Here is a 15,297-nt window from a genome sequence, read left to right as displayed (position 1 = left end):
AGTCCCATTTATAGCCCATTCCTGCCGGGACAAGCCTTTTATATCTCCTGTACACATGCCAGCAAGTTTAGGAGCAGACATGGGCCAATGTCACTTTAATTCATTCCATTGAATTGACACCATCACAAAGAATGCTTGAGATGTTTCTACAACTTGATTGGAGGCCACCTGTGGTAAATTCAATTGATTGGACATAATTTGGAAAGTCACACACCTGTCTATATAAGGTCCCGTAGTTGACAGTACACGTCAGAGCAAAAACCAAACCATGAGGTCGAAGGAATTGTCCGTAGAGCTCCAAGACAGGATTGTATCGAGGCACAGATCTGGGGAACGGTACCAAAACAGTTCTGCAGCATTGAAGGTCCCCAAGAACACATTGGCCTCCATCATTCTTCAATGGAAGAAGTTTAGAACCTAGAGCTGCCTGGCCAAACTGAGCAATCGGGGGAGAAGAGCCTTGGTCAGGGAGTTAACCAAAAACCTGATGGTCACTCTGACAGAGATCCAAGGTTCCTCTGTGGAGATGGGAGAACCTTCCAGAAGGACAAGCATCTCTGCAGCACTCCACTAATCAGGCCTTTATGGTAGAGTGGCCAGACAGAAGCCCATCCTCAGTAAAAGGCACATGGCAGCCCGCTTAGAGTTTGCCAATAGGCACCTAAACACTCTCAGACCATGAGAAACAAGACTCTCTGGTCTCATGAATCCAAGATTGAACTCTTTGGCCTGAACGCCAAGCATTACGTCTGGAAGAAACCTGGCACCATCCCTACGGTGAAGCATGGTGGTGGCAGCATCATGCTGTGGGGATGTTTTTCTGCCGCAGGGACTGGGAGACAAGTAAGGATCGAGGCAAAGATGAAAGGCGCAAAGTACAGAGAGATCCTTGATGAAAACCTGCTCCAGAGCGCTCAGGACCTCAGACTGGGACGAAGGTTTACCTTCCAACAGGACAACGACCCTAAGCACACAGCCAAGACAACGCAGGAGTGGCTTCGGGACAAGTCTCTGAATGTCCTTGAGTGGCCCAGCCAGAGCCCGGACTTGTACCCGATCGAATATCTCTGGAGAGACCTGAAAATAGCTGTGCAGCAACGCTCCCCATCCAACCTGACAGAGCTTGAGAGTTTCTACAGAGAAGAATGGGAGAAACTCCCCAAATACAGGTGCCAAGCTTGTAGTGTCATACCCAAGAAGACTCGAGGCTGTAATCGTTGCCAAAGGTGCTTAAAAGTCAAAGTACTGATTAAAGGATCTGAATACTTATGTAAACGTGATATTTCATTATTTCTTTTTTTGTAATATATTTGCAAAAATATCAACAAAATGTTTTTCTCATTATGGGATATTGTGTGTAAAACAATTTAATCAATTTTAGAATAAGCCTGTAACGTAACAAAATATGGAAAAAGTCAAGGGGTCTGAATACTTTCCAAATGCTCTGTAGCCCCACTCTTCCCCTATGCACTCATGGCGAATTGCGGAGCAGTAACGAACACTTAATGACACTTAAAAATTCCATGACACTTAAAAATTCTGGGTTTAAACACACAGTATTTAGGAGTTGAGAAATAAAGTAGGAATGGAAAGCTGGGGTCGCCCTCTTTTTAACAAAGGCCATTAAAACTGTTTTACGCATGATTGCAAGAATTGTTGTGCATTTGCTTGTCAGAGTGCAAGTTTCCCTCCCTTTGGCACTCAACTTGAATGCGCCTGGAGAGGAATATTTCTCACATAGAACACACAACAAGCCGACTAGGTAAATGGATAAACTATTCTACTATGAGGTTGTCAAATGTTTCTATTCATTACTTGTGTGTTTGCAGAGGAAAAGTAAATGTGGACTGTTCTAGCATCTTCAAAGTTCGCCTCGACAAAAATATTTTTCGGGTTTCATATTCTTTGGTGTGGCGAAAATGATTTTACCGTGGCACAGCGCCACAGTTAAATGACTGCAGCGGAAACACTACTATACGCGATCGAGCAAAATGATTGGGCTACATTATTGCATGCTAAATGTTTCTGATCAGTGATAGATGAGAAACCAATAGATGAGCTACACCACCTCCACTTATTTGCCCAGCCAGAAACCAATTAAAAGGTAAGTTCACCCATTTTTACATGTGGCCTTATTTTCACTCTTTCTGCGCTTGTTGGTGGTTCCACCAAACCGTTTTTTTTTTTTTTAAATATTTTGTTTCATTTTTTTGTGCAGAGACATTATCCAGAATGAGATTGTGATGTAATATGAGTTTGTTAGGAGTGTTTTGGAGCTTTTCATGCTTCACACACATGTTCATAGTGCATTTTAGTCAATGGCAAGTGATGTCTCAGCAAAGTTTGACAACCAATTTTCTCTGTAACACAACCAAATATATATATATATATATATATATATATATATATACACACTGCTCAAAAAAATAAAGGGAACACTTAAACAACACAATGTAACTCCAAGTCAATCACACTTCTGTGAAATCAAACTGTCCACTTAGGAAGCAACACTGATTGACAATAAATTTCACATGCTGTTGTGCAAATGGAATAGACAACAGGTGGAAATTATAGGCAATTAGCAAGACACCCCCAATAAAGGAGTGGTTCTGCAGGTGGGGACCACAGACCACTTCTCAGTTCCTATGCTTCCTGGCTGATGTTTTGGTCACTTTTGAATGCTGGCGGTGCTTTCACTCCAGTGGTAGCATGAGACGGAGTCTACAACCCACACAAGTGGCTCAGGTAGTGCAGCTCATCCAGGATGGCACATCAATGCGAGCTGTGGCAAGAAGGTTTGCTGTGTCTGTCAGCGTAGTGTCCAGAGCATGGAGGCGCTACCAGGAGACAGGCCAGTACATCAGGAGACATGGAGGAGGCCGTAGGAGGGCAACAACCCAGCAGCAGGACCGCTACCTCCGCCTTTGTGCAAGGAGGAGCAGGAGAAGCACTGCCAGAGCCCTGCAAAATGACCTCCAGCAGGCCACAAATGTGCATGTGTCTGCTCAAATGGTCAGAAACAGACTCCATGAGGGTGGTATCAGGGCCCGATGTCCACAGGTGGGGATTGTGCTTACAGCCCAACACCGTGCAGGACGTTTGGCATTTGCCAGAGGACACCAAGACTGGCAAATTCGCCACTGGCGCCCTGTGCTCTTCACAGATGAAAGCAGGTTCACACTGAGCACGTGACAGACGTGACAGAGTCTGGAGACGCCGTGGAGAACGTTCTGCTGCCTGCAACATCCTCCAGTATGACCGGTTTGGCGGTGGGTCAGTCATGGTGTGGGGTGGCATTTCTTTGGGGGGCCGCACAGCCCTCCATGTGCTCGCCAGAGGTAGCCTGACTGCCATTAGGTACCGAGATGAGATCCTCAGACCCCTTGTGAGACCATATGCTGGTGCGGTTGGCCCTGGGTTCCTCCTAATGCAAGACAATGCTAGACCTCATGTGGCTGGAGTATGTCAGCAGTTCCTGCAAGAGGAAGGCATTGATGCTATGGACTGGCCCGCTCGTTCCCCAGACCTGAATCCAATTGAGCACATCTGGGACATCATGTCTCGCTCCAGCCACCAACGCCACGTTGCACCACAGACTGTCCAGGAGTTGGCGGATGCTTTAGTCCAGGTCTGGGAGGAGATCCCTCAGGAGACCATCCGCCACCTCATCAGGAGCATGCCCAGGCGTTGTAGGGATGTCATACAGGCACGTGGAGGCCACACACACTACTGAGCCTCATTTTGACTTGTTTTAAGGACATTACATCAAAGTTGGATCAGTCTGTAGTGTGGTTTTCCACTTTAATTTTGAGTGTGACTCCAAATCCAGACCTCCATGGGTTGATAAATTGGATTTCCATTGATTATTTTTGTGTGATTTTGTTGTCAGCACATTCAACTATGTAAAGAAAAAAGTATTTAATAAGATTATTTCTTTCATTCAGATCTAGGATGTGTTGTTTAAGTGTTCCCTTTATTTTTTTGAGCAGTATATATAAAAACCTGTTTGGGGGATCAACTACAAGCACAGAAAGAGTGAAAATAAGGCCACGTAAAAATGAGTGAGCTTTCCCTTTTAATTGGTTTATATACAGACAGATATTCAGTGAAACAAAGTCACATTGATTAAGTCAAGTCACAGGTCGGGAGTAAGCCTAGTCTACTAATGCCACGTTCAAAACAACTGGGAAAAATGCGAGGTCAAATCATGACGCCAGTGATCTTCAGGTCGGAGCTCTAGAAAGAGGCACTAGTTCCCGAGTTGGATGACCGTTCAAATGGATCTTTCCCCAGTCGGAGCTCTAGAAAGAGGCACTAGTTCCCGAGTTGGATGACCGTTCAAATGGATCTTTCCCCAGTCGGAGCTCTAGAAAGAGGCACTAGTTCCCGAGTTGGATGACCGTTCAAATGGATCTTTCCCCAGTCGGAGCTCTAGAAAGAGGCACTAGTTCCCGAGTTGGATGACCGTTCAAATGGATCTTTCCCCAGTCGGAGCTCTAGAAAGAGGCACTAGTTCCCGAGTTGGATGACCGTTCAAATGGATCTTTCCCCAGTCGGAGCTCTAGAAAGAGGCACTAGTTCCCGAGTTGGATGACCGTTCAAATGGATCTTTCCCCAGTCGGAGCTCTAGAAAGAGGCACTAGTTCCCGAGTTGGATGACCGTTCAAATGGATCTTTCCCCAGTCGGAGCTCTAGAAAGAGGCACTAGTTCCCGAGTTGGATGACCGTTCAAATGGATCTTTCCCCAGTCGGAGCTCTAGAAAGAGGCACTAGTTCCCGAGTTGGATGACCGCTCAAATGGATCTTTCCCCAGTCGGAGCTCTAGAAAGAGGCACTAGTTCCCGAGTTGGATGACCGCTCAAATGGATCTTTCCCCAGTCGGAGCTCTAGAAAGAGGCACTAGTTCCCGAGTTGGATGACCGCTCAAATGGATCTTTCCCCAGTCGGAGCTCTAGAAAGAGGCACTAGTTCCCGAGTTGGATGACCGCTCAAATGGATCTTTCCCCAGTCGGAGCTCTAGAAAGAGGCACTAGTTCCCGAGTTGGATGACCGCTCAAATGGATCTTTCCCCAGTCGGAGCTCTAGAAAGAGGCACTAGTTCCCGAGTTGGATGACCGCTCAAATGGATCTTTCCCCAGTCGGAGCTCTAGAAAGAGGCACTAGTTCCCGAGTTGGATGACCGCTCAAATGGATCTTTCCCCAGTCGGAGCTCTAGAAAGAGGCACTAGTTCCCGAGTTGGATGACCGCTCAAATGGATCTTTCCCCAGTCGGAGCTCTAGAAAGAGGCACTAGTTCCCGAGTTGGATGACCGCTCAAATGGATCTTTCCCCAGTCGGAGCTCTAGAAAGAGGCACTAGTTCCCGAGTTGGATGACCGCTCAAATGGATCTTTCCCCAGTCGGAGCTCTAGAAAGAGGCACTAGTTCCCGAGTTGGATGACCGCTCAAATGGATCTTTCCCCAGTCGGAGCTCTAGAAAGAGGCACTAGTTCCCGAGTTGGATGACCGCTCAAATGGATCTTTCACCAGTCGGAGCTCTAGAAAGAGGCACTAGTTCCCGAGTTGGATGACCGCTCAAATGGATCTTTCCCCAGTCGGAGCTCTAGAAAGAGGCACTAGTTCCCGAGTTGGATGACCGCTCAAATGGATCTTTCACCAGTCGGAGCTCTAGAAAGAGGCACTAGTTCCCGAGTTGGATGACCGCTCAAATGGATCTTTCCCCAGTCGGAGCTCTAGAAAGAGGCACTAGTTCCCGAGTTGGATGACCGCTCAAATGGATCTTTCCCCAGTCGGAGCTCTAGAAAGAGGCACTAGTTCCCGAGTTGGATGACCGCTCAAATGGATCTTTCCCCAGTCGGAGCTCTAGAAAGAGGCACTAGTTCCCGAGTTGGATGACCGCTCAAATGGATCTTTCCCCAGTCGGAGCTCTAGAAAGAGGCACTAGTTCCCGAGTTGGATGACCGCTCAAATGGATCTTTCCCCAGTCGGAGCTCTAGAAAGAGGCACTAGTTCCCGAGTTGGATGACCGCTCAAATGGATCTTTCCCCAGTCGGAGCTCTAGAAAGAGGCACTAGTTCCCGAGTTGGATGACCGCTCAAATGGATCTTTCCCCAGTCGGAGCTCTAGAAAGAGGCACTAGTTCCCGAGTTGGATGACCGCTCAAATGGATCTTTCCCCAGTCGGAGCTCTAGAAAGAGGCACTAGTTCCCGAGTTGGATGACCGCTCAAATGGATCTTTCCCCAGTCGGAGCTCTAGAAAGAGGCACTAGTTCCCGAGTTGGATGACCGCTCAAATGGATCTTTCCCCAGTCGGAGCTCTAGAAAGAGGCACTAGTTCCCGAGTTGGATGACCACTCAAATGGATCTTTCCCCAGTCGGAGCTCGTTTTTTTTTTAGAGTTCTCAGTTGTTTTGAACGCAGCATAAGAGACATGCGAGTGAAGAGAAAAATAATCAACTTGTTAAATTAAATAACATGCTGGCAAAACGTTCTGATCAGTGTTTAATAATGAGCCAACTAGGCAAGATGATCACGAGCAGCACTCACCTCAACTTAGCATTACCAGAGCATAATTGTAGCCTAACCAATATCCAAACGGAGATTCAGTGAAAAGAAAACTCATTTTTTGTGGTTGAGACAGTGTTTCCCAAACGCGGTCCTGGGGACCCCAAGGAGTGCACGTTTAGTTTTTTCACCTAGCGCTACACAGCTGATTTAAATAATGAATTCATCATCAAGATTTGATCATGTGAATCAGCTGTGTAGCGCTGTATATATGGGAACGAAGGACAAACAGCAGGGAGAGAAAGGAAGAGATGGAGGGTGTAAGAGAAAAAGAGAGATAAGAAGATAATGAAATGGTTAGAGGGTAAAAACAGGGGACAAGGAAAGGAAGGAAATACGGTAAAGACAGGACAGAGGAGAGGGATAGAGAGAAGAGGCAGAAATAGAAAGTGGGATACAAGAGAACAAGCTAAAGTAAATGCACTGACTTTACAAAACATTAAGAACGCCTGTTCTTTCCATGACAGACTGACCAGGTGAATCCTGGTGAAAGCTATGAACTCAGCTGTTAAATTCACTTCAAATCAGTGTAGATGAAGGGGAGGAGACAGGTTAAAGAAGGATTGTTAAGGATTGTGTGCCATTCAGAGGGTGAATGGGCCAAATATTTAAGTGCCTTTGAACGAGGTATGGTAGTAGATGACAGGCACACTGGTTTGTGTCAAGAACGGCAACACTGCTGGGTTTTTCACGCTCAACAGTTTCCCATGTGTATCAAGAATGATCCACCACCAAAAGGACATACAGCCAACTGTGGGAAGCATTGGAGTCAACATGGCATGGGCTTTCCACACCTTGTAGAGTCCATGCCCTGATGAATTGAGGCTGTTCTGAGGGCAAAAGGAGGGGGTGCAACTCAATATTAGGAAGGTGTTCCTAATGTTTAGTATACTGAGTGTACGTGGAAAAAGGATTGGCGGTGGAGGACAGAAATGGACATACAAAAACAGCAATAAAAGAGGACTAGGTTACAGAACTTAGCAGAGTGTGTGTGTGTGTGTGTATTCACGTTGCGTGGCTCCTCGGGGGGGTGCTCCAGTCCGTCGGGGGGGCTCATGCTTCGTGAGGAGGGCTGGATGCAGACCACCTCTCTCTCCCAGCCTGCACCAGGGGTTGGGGGGGTGGCCGGAGGGGCGCATGCACCAGGGGCCTCGGGAGGGGGGCGGGGCATCTGCTCAGGGGACAGGGCACCGTCTGCCCCGTCTGGAGAAAACACAAAAACCACACAGGAAACAGGAAGTGTCACCATGGAAAAGGAGCAGGATCGATGTCTCTTTAGGTGGGAGAATGGAACGGGTTGACAGTGAGAGAAGATACAGACCTATGGGAGGGGGAGAATGGAACGGGTTGACAGTGAGAGAAGATACAGACCTATGGGAGGGGGAGAATGGAACGGGTTGACAGTGAGAGAAGATACAGACCTATGGGAGGGGGAGAATGGAACGGGTTGACAGTGAGAGAAGATACAGACCTATGGGAGGGGGAGAATGGAACGGGTTGACAGTGAGAGAAGATACAGACCTATGGGAGGGGGAGAATGGAACGGGTTGACAGTGAGAGAAGATACAGACCTATGGGAGGGGGAGAATGGAACGGGTTGACAGTGAGAGAAGATACAGACCTATGGGAGGGGGAGAATGGAACGGGTTGACAGTGAGAGAAGATACAGACCTATGGGAGGGGGAGAATGGAACGGGTTGACAGTGAGAGAAGATACAGACCTATGGGAGGGGGAGAATGGAACGGGTTGACAGTGAGAGAAGATACAGACCTATGGGAGGGGGAGAATGGAACGGGTTGACAGTGAGAGAAGATACAGACCTATGGGAGGGGGAGAATGGAACGGGTTGACAGTGAGAGAAGATACAGACCTATGGGAGGGGGAGAATGGAACGGGTTGACAGTGAGAGAAGATACAGACCTATGGGAGGGGGAGAATGGAACGGGTTGACAGTGAGAGAAGATACAGACCTATGGGAGGGGGAGAATGGAACGGGTTGACAGTGAGAGAAGATACAGACCTATGGGAGGGGGAGAATGGAACGGGTTGACAGTGAGAGAAGATACAGACCTATGGGAGGGGGAGAATGGAACGGGTTGACAGTGAGAGAAGATACAGACCTATGGGAGGGGGAGAATGGAACGGGTTGACAGTGAGAGAAGATACAGACCTATGGGAGGGGGAGAATGGAACGGGTTGACAGTGAGAGAAGATACAGACCTATGGGAGGGGGAGAATGGAACGGGTTGACAGTGAGAGAAGATACAGACCTATGGGAGGGGGAGAATGGAACGGGTTGACAGTGAGAGAAGATACAGACCTATGGGAGGGGGAGAATGGAACGGGTTGACAGTGAGAGAAGATACAGACCTATGGGAGGGGGAGAATGGAACGGGTTGACAGTGAGAGAAGATACAGACCTATGGGAGGGGGAGAATGGAACGGGTTGACAGTGAGAGAAGATACAGACCTATGGGAGGGGGAGAATGGAACGGGTTGACAGTGAGAGAAGATACAGACCTATGGGAGGGGGAGAATGGAACGGGTTGACAGTGAGAGAAGATACAGACCTATGGGAGGGGGAGAATGGAACGGGTTGACAGTGAGAGAAGATACAGACCTATGGGAGGGGGAGAATGGAACGGGTTGACAGTGAGAGAAGATACAGACCTATGGGAGGGGGAGAATGGAACGGGTTGACAGTGAGAGAAGATACAGACCTATGGGAGGGGGAGAATGGAACGGGTTGACAGTGAGAGAAGATACAGCGAGAAGAGAAGATCGAGAGAGACAGTAAGATAAAGAAAATGTAGAAACCCTTAGACAAACACAGATATTGTAGATAGTAGAAAGCTAGAGTGATGTAGAGATGCCTGTTGAGATGACAGCCAAAGAGACAGACAGATAGATGGGGGCAGAGAGTTTCACCTCGAGTGTTGTCGGTGGAGTAGGGGTTCCCGTACTGCAGCTCTGCAGGTCTCTGGGGTACCAGGGGGGGTGGGGAGGGGTCCTGGGGGTAGGGCAGGGGGTAGCGCAGCAACACGGGCTGTTTGACCTCTGACCCCTGACCCTCAGCCTCCTGCTCCCTCTGTCGGTCCTGACACTGATGCAGCTCCTGGCACGGGGACAAGGAGATGGCCACTGAGAACAACTTAATAAATCATTTGAAACAAATACTAGCACCAAATAAAACCAGGAAATCTTTTTCATTCATATAGCTGGATAAACAAAACCAATGCAATGGGGCGTGGTTTCATCTTGACATTACTCTACTTTTAAAGTCTGAAAACATTTGACAAACTTCACTCATTTATGAGTGAAATGTCCCTTTACGCTGGGCCACAATCTTAGATATACAGAAAATGCATGTCTGTATGTAAACTATAGCTATGTATTTAAGTGATAATGCCAGAGAAGCCGTGGTTTGGAGGATATATTGGCATGGGTGTTGTCTCGGGCCAGCAAACTGTGCCAATATATCCTCCAAACCAATGCTTTGAGGGCACTTTTATACAATGGTTACCATCATATTAAAATAATGATTGACATATTTTCATTAAACTTTATTTCGAGTCATTTATTCATACTATTTCATCCTTCCATGAGGATATAGTCCTGAGGTTGCTACCTAAGCCATCTGGTAGTAGGTTCGATTGGCATCGTTGCCATTCCAAACAAAAAATGGTTGCTATGCAGGCTTTTCCTCCTTGGTGGATAGCCAACTACACAGCTAACACAATCACTTCAAACTGAAGCTGGAAAGACAGCAAAACTTGTTTTACCTCTTTTTCTATTGACATTTCTTTGTATATATCCATAAAAATGTTGCGAATTCATGATTTTGACTGGCTGAGGAAAGCCGTCTGTCTCATCCCGACACGTTCATTCTCGATGGGACAGTGGATATCGCATTTCAATATTGTAATAATGTTGCAAATGTCGGAGAGACAGACAGCAAGGTTTCCACAAATCTCAGCTGCTGTAAACCAAGTGCTAGCCAAAAGCAAAGGGAGATAATGTCTAGCTGTTTTTACAGTGGAGATCAGGTTGATGAATTGCCTGGCCGGGACGTGCAGTGACTTTCCAGATGGAACAGTCAACAGGCATTTCACCATCATAGCCAGTGGTAGTCTGAAATGCACAATGGCTGGAACGTGGTTTTAACCAATCAGCATCCAGGATTAGACCCACCCATTGTATAAATATCCATGGCCCTGGACTAAGTACCACAGGACGTCACATCTATGCCCCGTCTGAAATACCCTTTCCTATACCTAGACACCTCTCCTAGATCTGAAATACCCTTTCCTATACCTAGACACCTCTCCTACATCTGAAATACCCTTTCCTATACCTAGACACCTCTCCTAGATCTGAAATACCCTTTCCTATACCTAGACACCTCTCCTACATCTGAAATACCCTTTCCTATACCTAGACACCTCTCCTACATCTGAAATACCCTTTCCTATACCTAGACACCTCTCCTAGATCTGAAATACCCTTTCCTATACCTAGACACCTCTCCTAGATCTGAAATACCCTTTCCTATACCTAGACACCTCTCCTACATCTGAAATACCCTTTCCTATACCTAGACACCTCTCCTACATCTGAAATACCCTTTCCTATACCTAGACACCTCTCCTAGATCTGAAATACCCTTTCCTATACCTAGACACCTCTCCTAGATCTGAAATACCCTTTCCTATACCTAGACACCTCTCCTAGATCTGAAATACCCTTTCCTATACCTAGACACCTCTCCTTGATCTGAAATACCCTTTCCTTTACCTAGACACCTCTCCTAGATCTGAAATACCCTTTCCTAGACACCTCTCCTAGATCTGAAATACCCTTTCCTATACCGAGACACCTCTCCTAGATCTGAAATACCCTTTCCTATACCTAGACACCTCTCCTAGATCTGAAATACCCTTTCCTAGACACCTCTCCTAGATCTGAAATACCCTTTCCTATACCGAGACACCTCTCCTAGATCTGAAATACCCTTTCCTATACCTAGACACCTCTCCTAGATCTGAAATACCCTTCCTATACCTAGACACCTCTCCTAGATCTGAAATACCCCTTCCTATACCTAGACACCTCTCCTAGATCTGAAATACCCTTTCCTTTACCTAGACACCTCTCCTAGATCTGAAATACCCTTTCCTTTACCTAGACACCTCTCCTAGATCTGAAATACCCTTCCTATACCTAGACACCTATCCTAGATCTGAAATACCCTTTCCTTTACGTAGACACCTCTCCTAGATCTGAAATACCCTTTCCTTTACCTAGACACCTCTCCTAGATCTGAAATACCCTTCCTATACCTAGACACCTCTCCTAGATCTGAAATACCCTTCCTATACCTAGACACCTCTCCTAGATCTGAAATACCCTTTCCTTTACGTAGACACCTCTCCTAGATCTGAAATACCCTTCCTATACCTAGACACCTCTCCTAGATCTGAAATACCTTTCCTATACCTAGACCCCTCTCCTAGATCTGAAATACCCTTTCCTTTACCTAGACACCTCTCCTAGATCTGAAATACCCTTCCTATACCTAGACACCTATCCTAGATCTGAAATACCCTTTCCTTTACCTAGACACCTCTCCTAGATCTGAAATACCCTTCCTATACCTAGACACCTATCCTAGATCTGAAATACCCTTTCCTATACCTAGACACCTCTCCTAGATCTGAAATACCCTTTCCTATACCTAGACACCTCTCCTACATCTGAAATACCCTTTCCTATACCTAGACACCTCTCCTACATCTGAAATACCCTTTCCTATACCTAGACACCTCTCCTAGATCTGAAATACCCTTTCCTATACCTAGACCCCTCTCCTACATCTGAAATACCCTTTCCTATACCTAGACACCTCTCCTAGATCTGAAATACCCTTTCCTATACCTAGACACCTTTCCTAGATCTGAAATACCCTTTCCTTTACCTAGACACCTCTCCTAGATCTGAAATACACTTTCCTTTACCTAGACACCTCTCCTAGATCTGAAATACCCTTTCCTATACCTAGACACATCTCGTAGATCTGAAATGATCCATTGGATCTTATGTACGATTAGGAGCAACTTCAGGGTTTTCGATCATAGAACACCAAACAGTTCTATCTGAAGTCAACTGCTAGAATAATCTAGTCTTACTGTGAGAGGTGTCAAACTCCAGCCCACGTAGCTCTCGCATGCTTGCTGAAGGTGCTCACCCCCCCCTTCCTTTCTTTCTCCTTCCCACCTTTTTCTTCCTCCCTCTCTTGATGACTTCATTAGTGCAGGGCTATCCGGTTTAACATTTAAACGAGGGTGACCGCGGGGTGAAACAGACACGAAGGATGGCATTTCCACCATTTAATGGTTAGTGTATTACGACAGTACAGTACAGGGATGGGCGTATCATTAGTTGGAATCTAGAAATTGGGGCAGAGGGAGGAAGCTATGTTGGGGTATCCAGTGCTTTGATAGGCTTCTAACAGCTAAACACCTTCAGGCTTCAGCAGTAGCTCTATGAAAGCATTTTATACCATCTCAAACATATGACAGCTCATAGGTCCAGTGTCCTGATGTTTTAACAGCTGTGTAAACTGTGTATTTCCTGAGGTCTTATGCTATGACAGCTGTATGAATGTTCATAGTACCTCCTTGAGTTGGTCCTTCTCTCTGAGGGCCTGAGCCAGACTCTCCTTCAGCTCTGTCACCTCTATGACCCTCTCTGCCATCTGGATCTACACAGAGGAAACGTTGGAAAAACATTAGACCATCAGACAAACATCAGACAAACATTGTACCCATTGGCCACAAGGTACAGAGAACTTACAGATTTATCCTGTAAGGACTCATTGTAAGTCATCATGTATATACCATCCCAGACATAACCTAGTCTAGTGCACTGGGGTAAATATAAATCAAGCAAAGTTTACATGGCTGTGTGTCTGGGCTCTTCTCAAACAACTAGAAAGGCAGCTACTCTGCCTGACTCTCTCCGACTCCCCCTCTCTCCCCCCCTCTCTTCCCCACTCTCTATCTCTCTCAGACTCTCCCCGTCCCTCCCTCCCCCCCGACTCTCCTTCCCTCCGACTCTCCTTCACTCCCTCCCTCTCTCTCCCTCCCTCCGACTCTCCCTCCCTCCCTCCGTCTGTCTTTTCCCCATGATCTCTTTCTACAGTATCTATCCCTTTCCCTCCTCCTCCATTTCTCTGCCTCTCTCTTTCTCTCCCTTGCTCTTGGTGAAGGGGGCTGCAATAGTGCAATTCTCTCCATTCCTCTCCTCTTTTCTCTCATATCCTCTTAACTCCTCGTATATCCTCCCCCCCATTCCCTCCCCAGTGTGTGTGTGTGATGTAAACAGCTATAAAGCATGTGTATCTGTGTGTCTGGGGTTTATAACTGTGTATATTTATCTCTATCTGGACACATTATCGAAGGAGAGCCTACTATTTACTGCACAGATAAACACACTCCTCCCAGAGATCACACACACACTCCTCCTAGAGATCACACACACACTCCTCCCAGAGATCACACACTCCTCCCAGAGATCACACACACACTCCTCCCAGAGATCACACACTCGCTCCCAGAGATCACACACTCCTCCCAGAGATCACACACTCCTCCCAGAGATCACACACACACTCCTCCCAGAGATCACACACTCCTCCCAGAGATCACACACTCCTCCCAGAGATCACACACACACTCCTCCCAGAGATCACACACACACTCCTCCCAGAGATCACACACACACTCCTCCCAGAGATCACACACACACTCCTCCCAGAGATCACACACACACTCCTCCCAGAGATCACACACACACTCCTCCCAGAGATCACACACTCCTCCCAGAGATCACACACACACTCCTCCCAGAGATCACACACACACTCCTCCCAGAGATCACACACACACTCCTCCCAGAGATCAATCACACACTCGCTCCCAGAGATCAATCACACACTCGCTCCCAGAGATCAAACACACACTCGCTCCCAGAGATCACACACACACTCGCTCCCAGAGATCAAACACACACTCGCTCCCAGAGATCAAACACACACTCGCTCCCAGAGATCAAACACACACTCGCTCCCAGAGATCAAACACACACTCCTCCCAGAGATCAAACACACACTCCTCCCAGAGATCAAACACACACTCGCTCCCAGAGATCACACACACTCCTCCCAGAGATCAATCACACACTCCTCCCAGAGATCAAACACACACTCCTCCCAGAGATCAAACACACACTCCTCCCAGAGATCAATCACACACTCGCTCCCAGAGATCACACACACACTCGCTCCCAGAGATCAAACACACACTCGCTCCCAGAGATCAAACACACACTCGCTCCCAGAGATCAAACACACACTCGCTCCCAGAGATCAAACACACACTCGCTCCCAGAGATCAAACACACACTCGCTCCCTGAGATCAAACACACACTCGCTCCCAGAGATCACACACACACTCCTCCCAGAGATCAAACACACACTCGCTCCCTGAGATCAAACACACACTCGCTCCCTGAGATCACACACACACTCCTCCCAGAGATCAAACACACACTCGCTCCCAGAGATCACACACACACTCGCTCCCTGAGATCAATCACACACTCGCTCCCTGAGATCACACACACTCCTCCCAGAGATCAAACACACACTCGCTCCCAGAGATCAAACACACACT

General features: G+C 47.2%; 1 protein-coding gene across 4 annotated transcripts in view; it reads right to left on the bottom strand.

The window, feature by feature from the left end:
• Positions 1-15,297, bottom strand: part of LOC106588861 (tax1-binding protein 1 homolog A) — a 50,263-nt gene that overhangs the window by 2,288 nt on the left and 32,678 nt on the right. For all 4 annotated transcript variants that reach the window (XM_014178353.3, XM_014178354.3, XM_014178351.3 and 1 more), the window contains exons 13-15: positions 13,238-13,324; positions 9,493-9,679; positions 7,573-7,766 (exon numbers count right to left, since the gene is read on the bottom strand). In XM_014178353.3, the coding sequence (XP_014033828.1) occupies positions 7,573-7,766; positions 9,493-9,679; positions 13,238-13,324 (468 nt within the window). The remainder of the gene's footprint in view (positions 1-7,572; positions 7,767-9,492; positions 9,680-13,237; positions 13,325-15,297) is intronic.

Source organism: Salmo salar, chromosome 27 (assembly GCF_965601325.2).
Source record: "Salmo salar chromosome 27, fSalSal1, whole genome shotgun sequence".
Classification (NCBI taxonomy): domain Eukaryota; kingdom Metazoa; phylum Chordata; class Actinopteri; order Salmoniformes; family Salmonidae; genus Salmo; species Salmo salar.
Note: the sequence above shows the minus strand (reverse complement) of the source record. Positions and strands in the feature narration are given on the sequence as shown.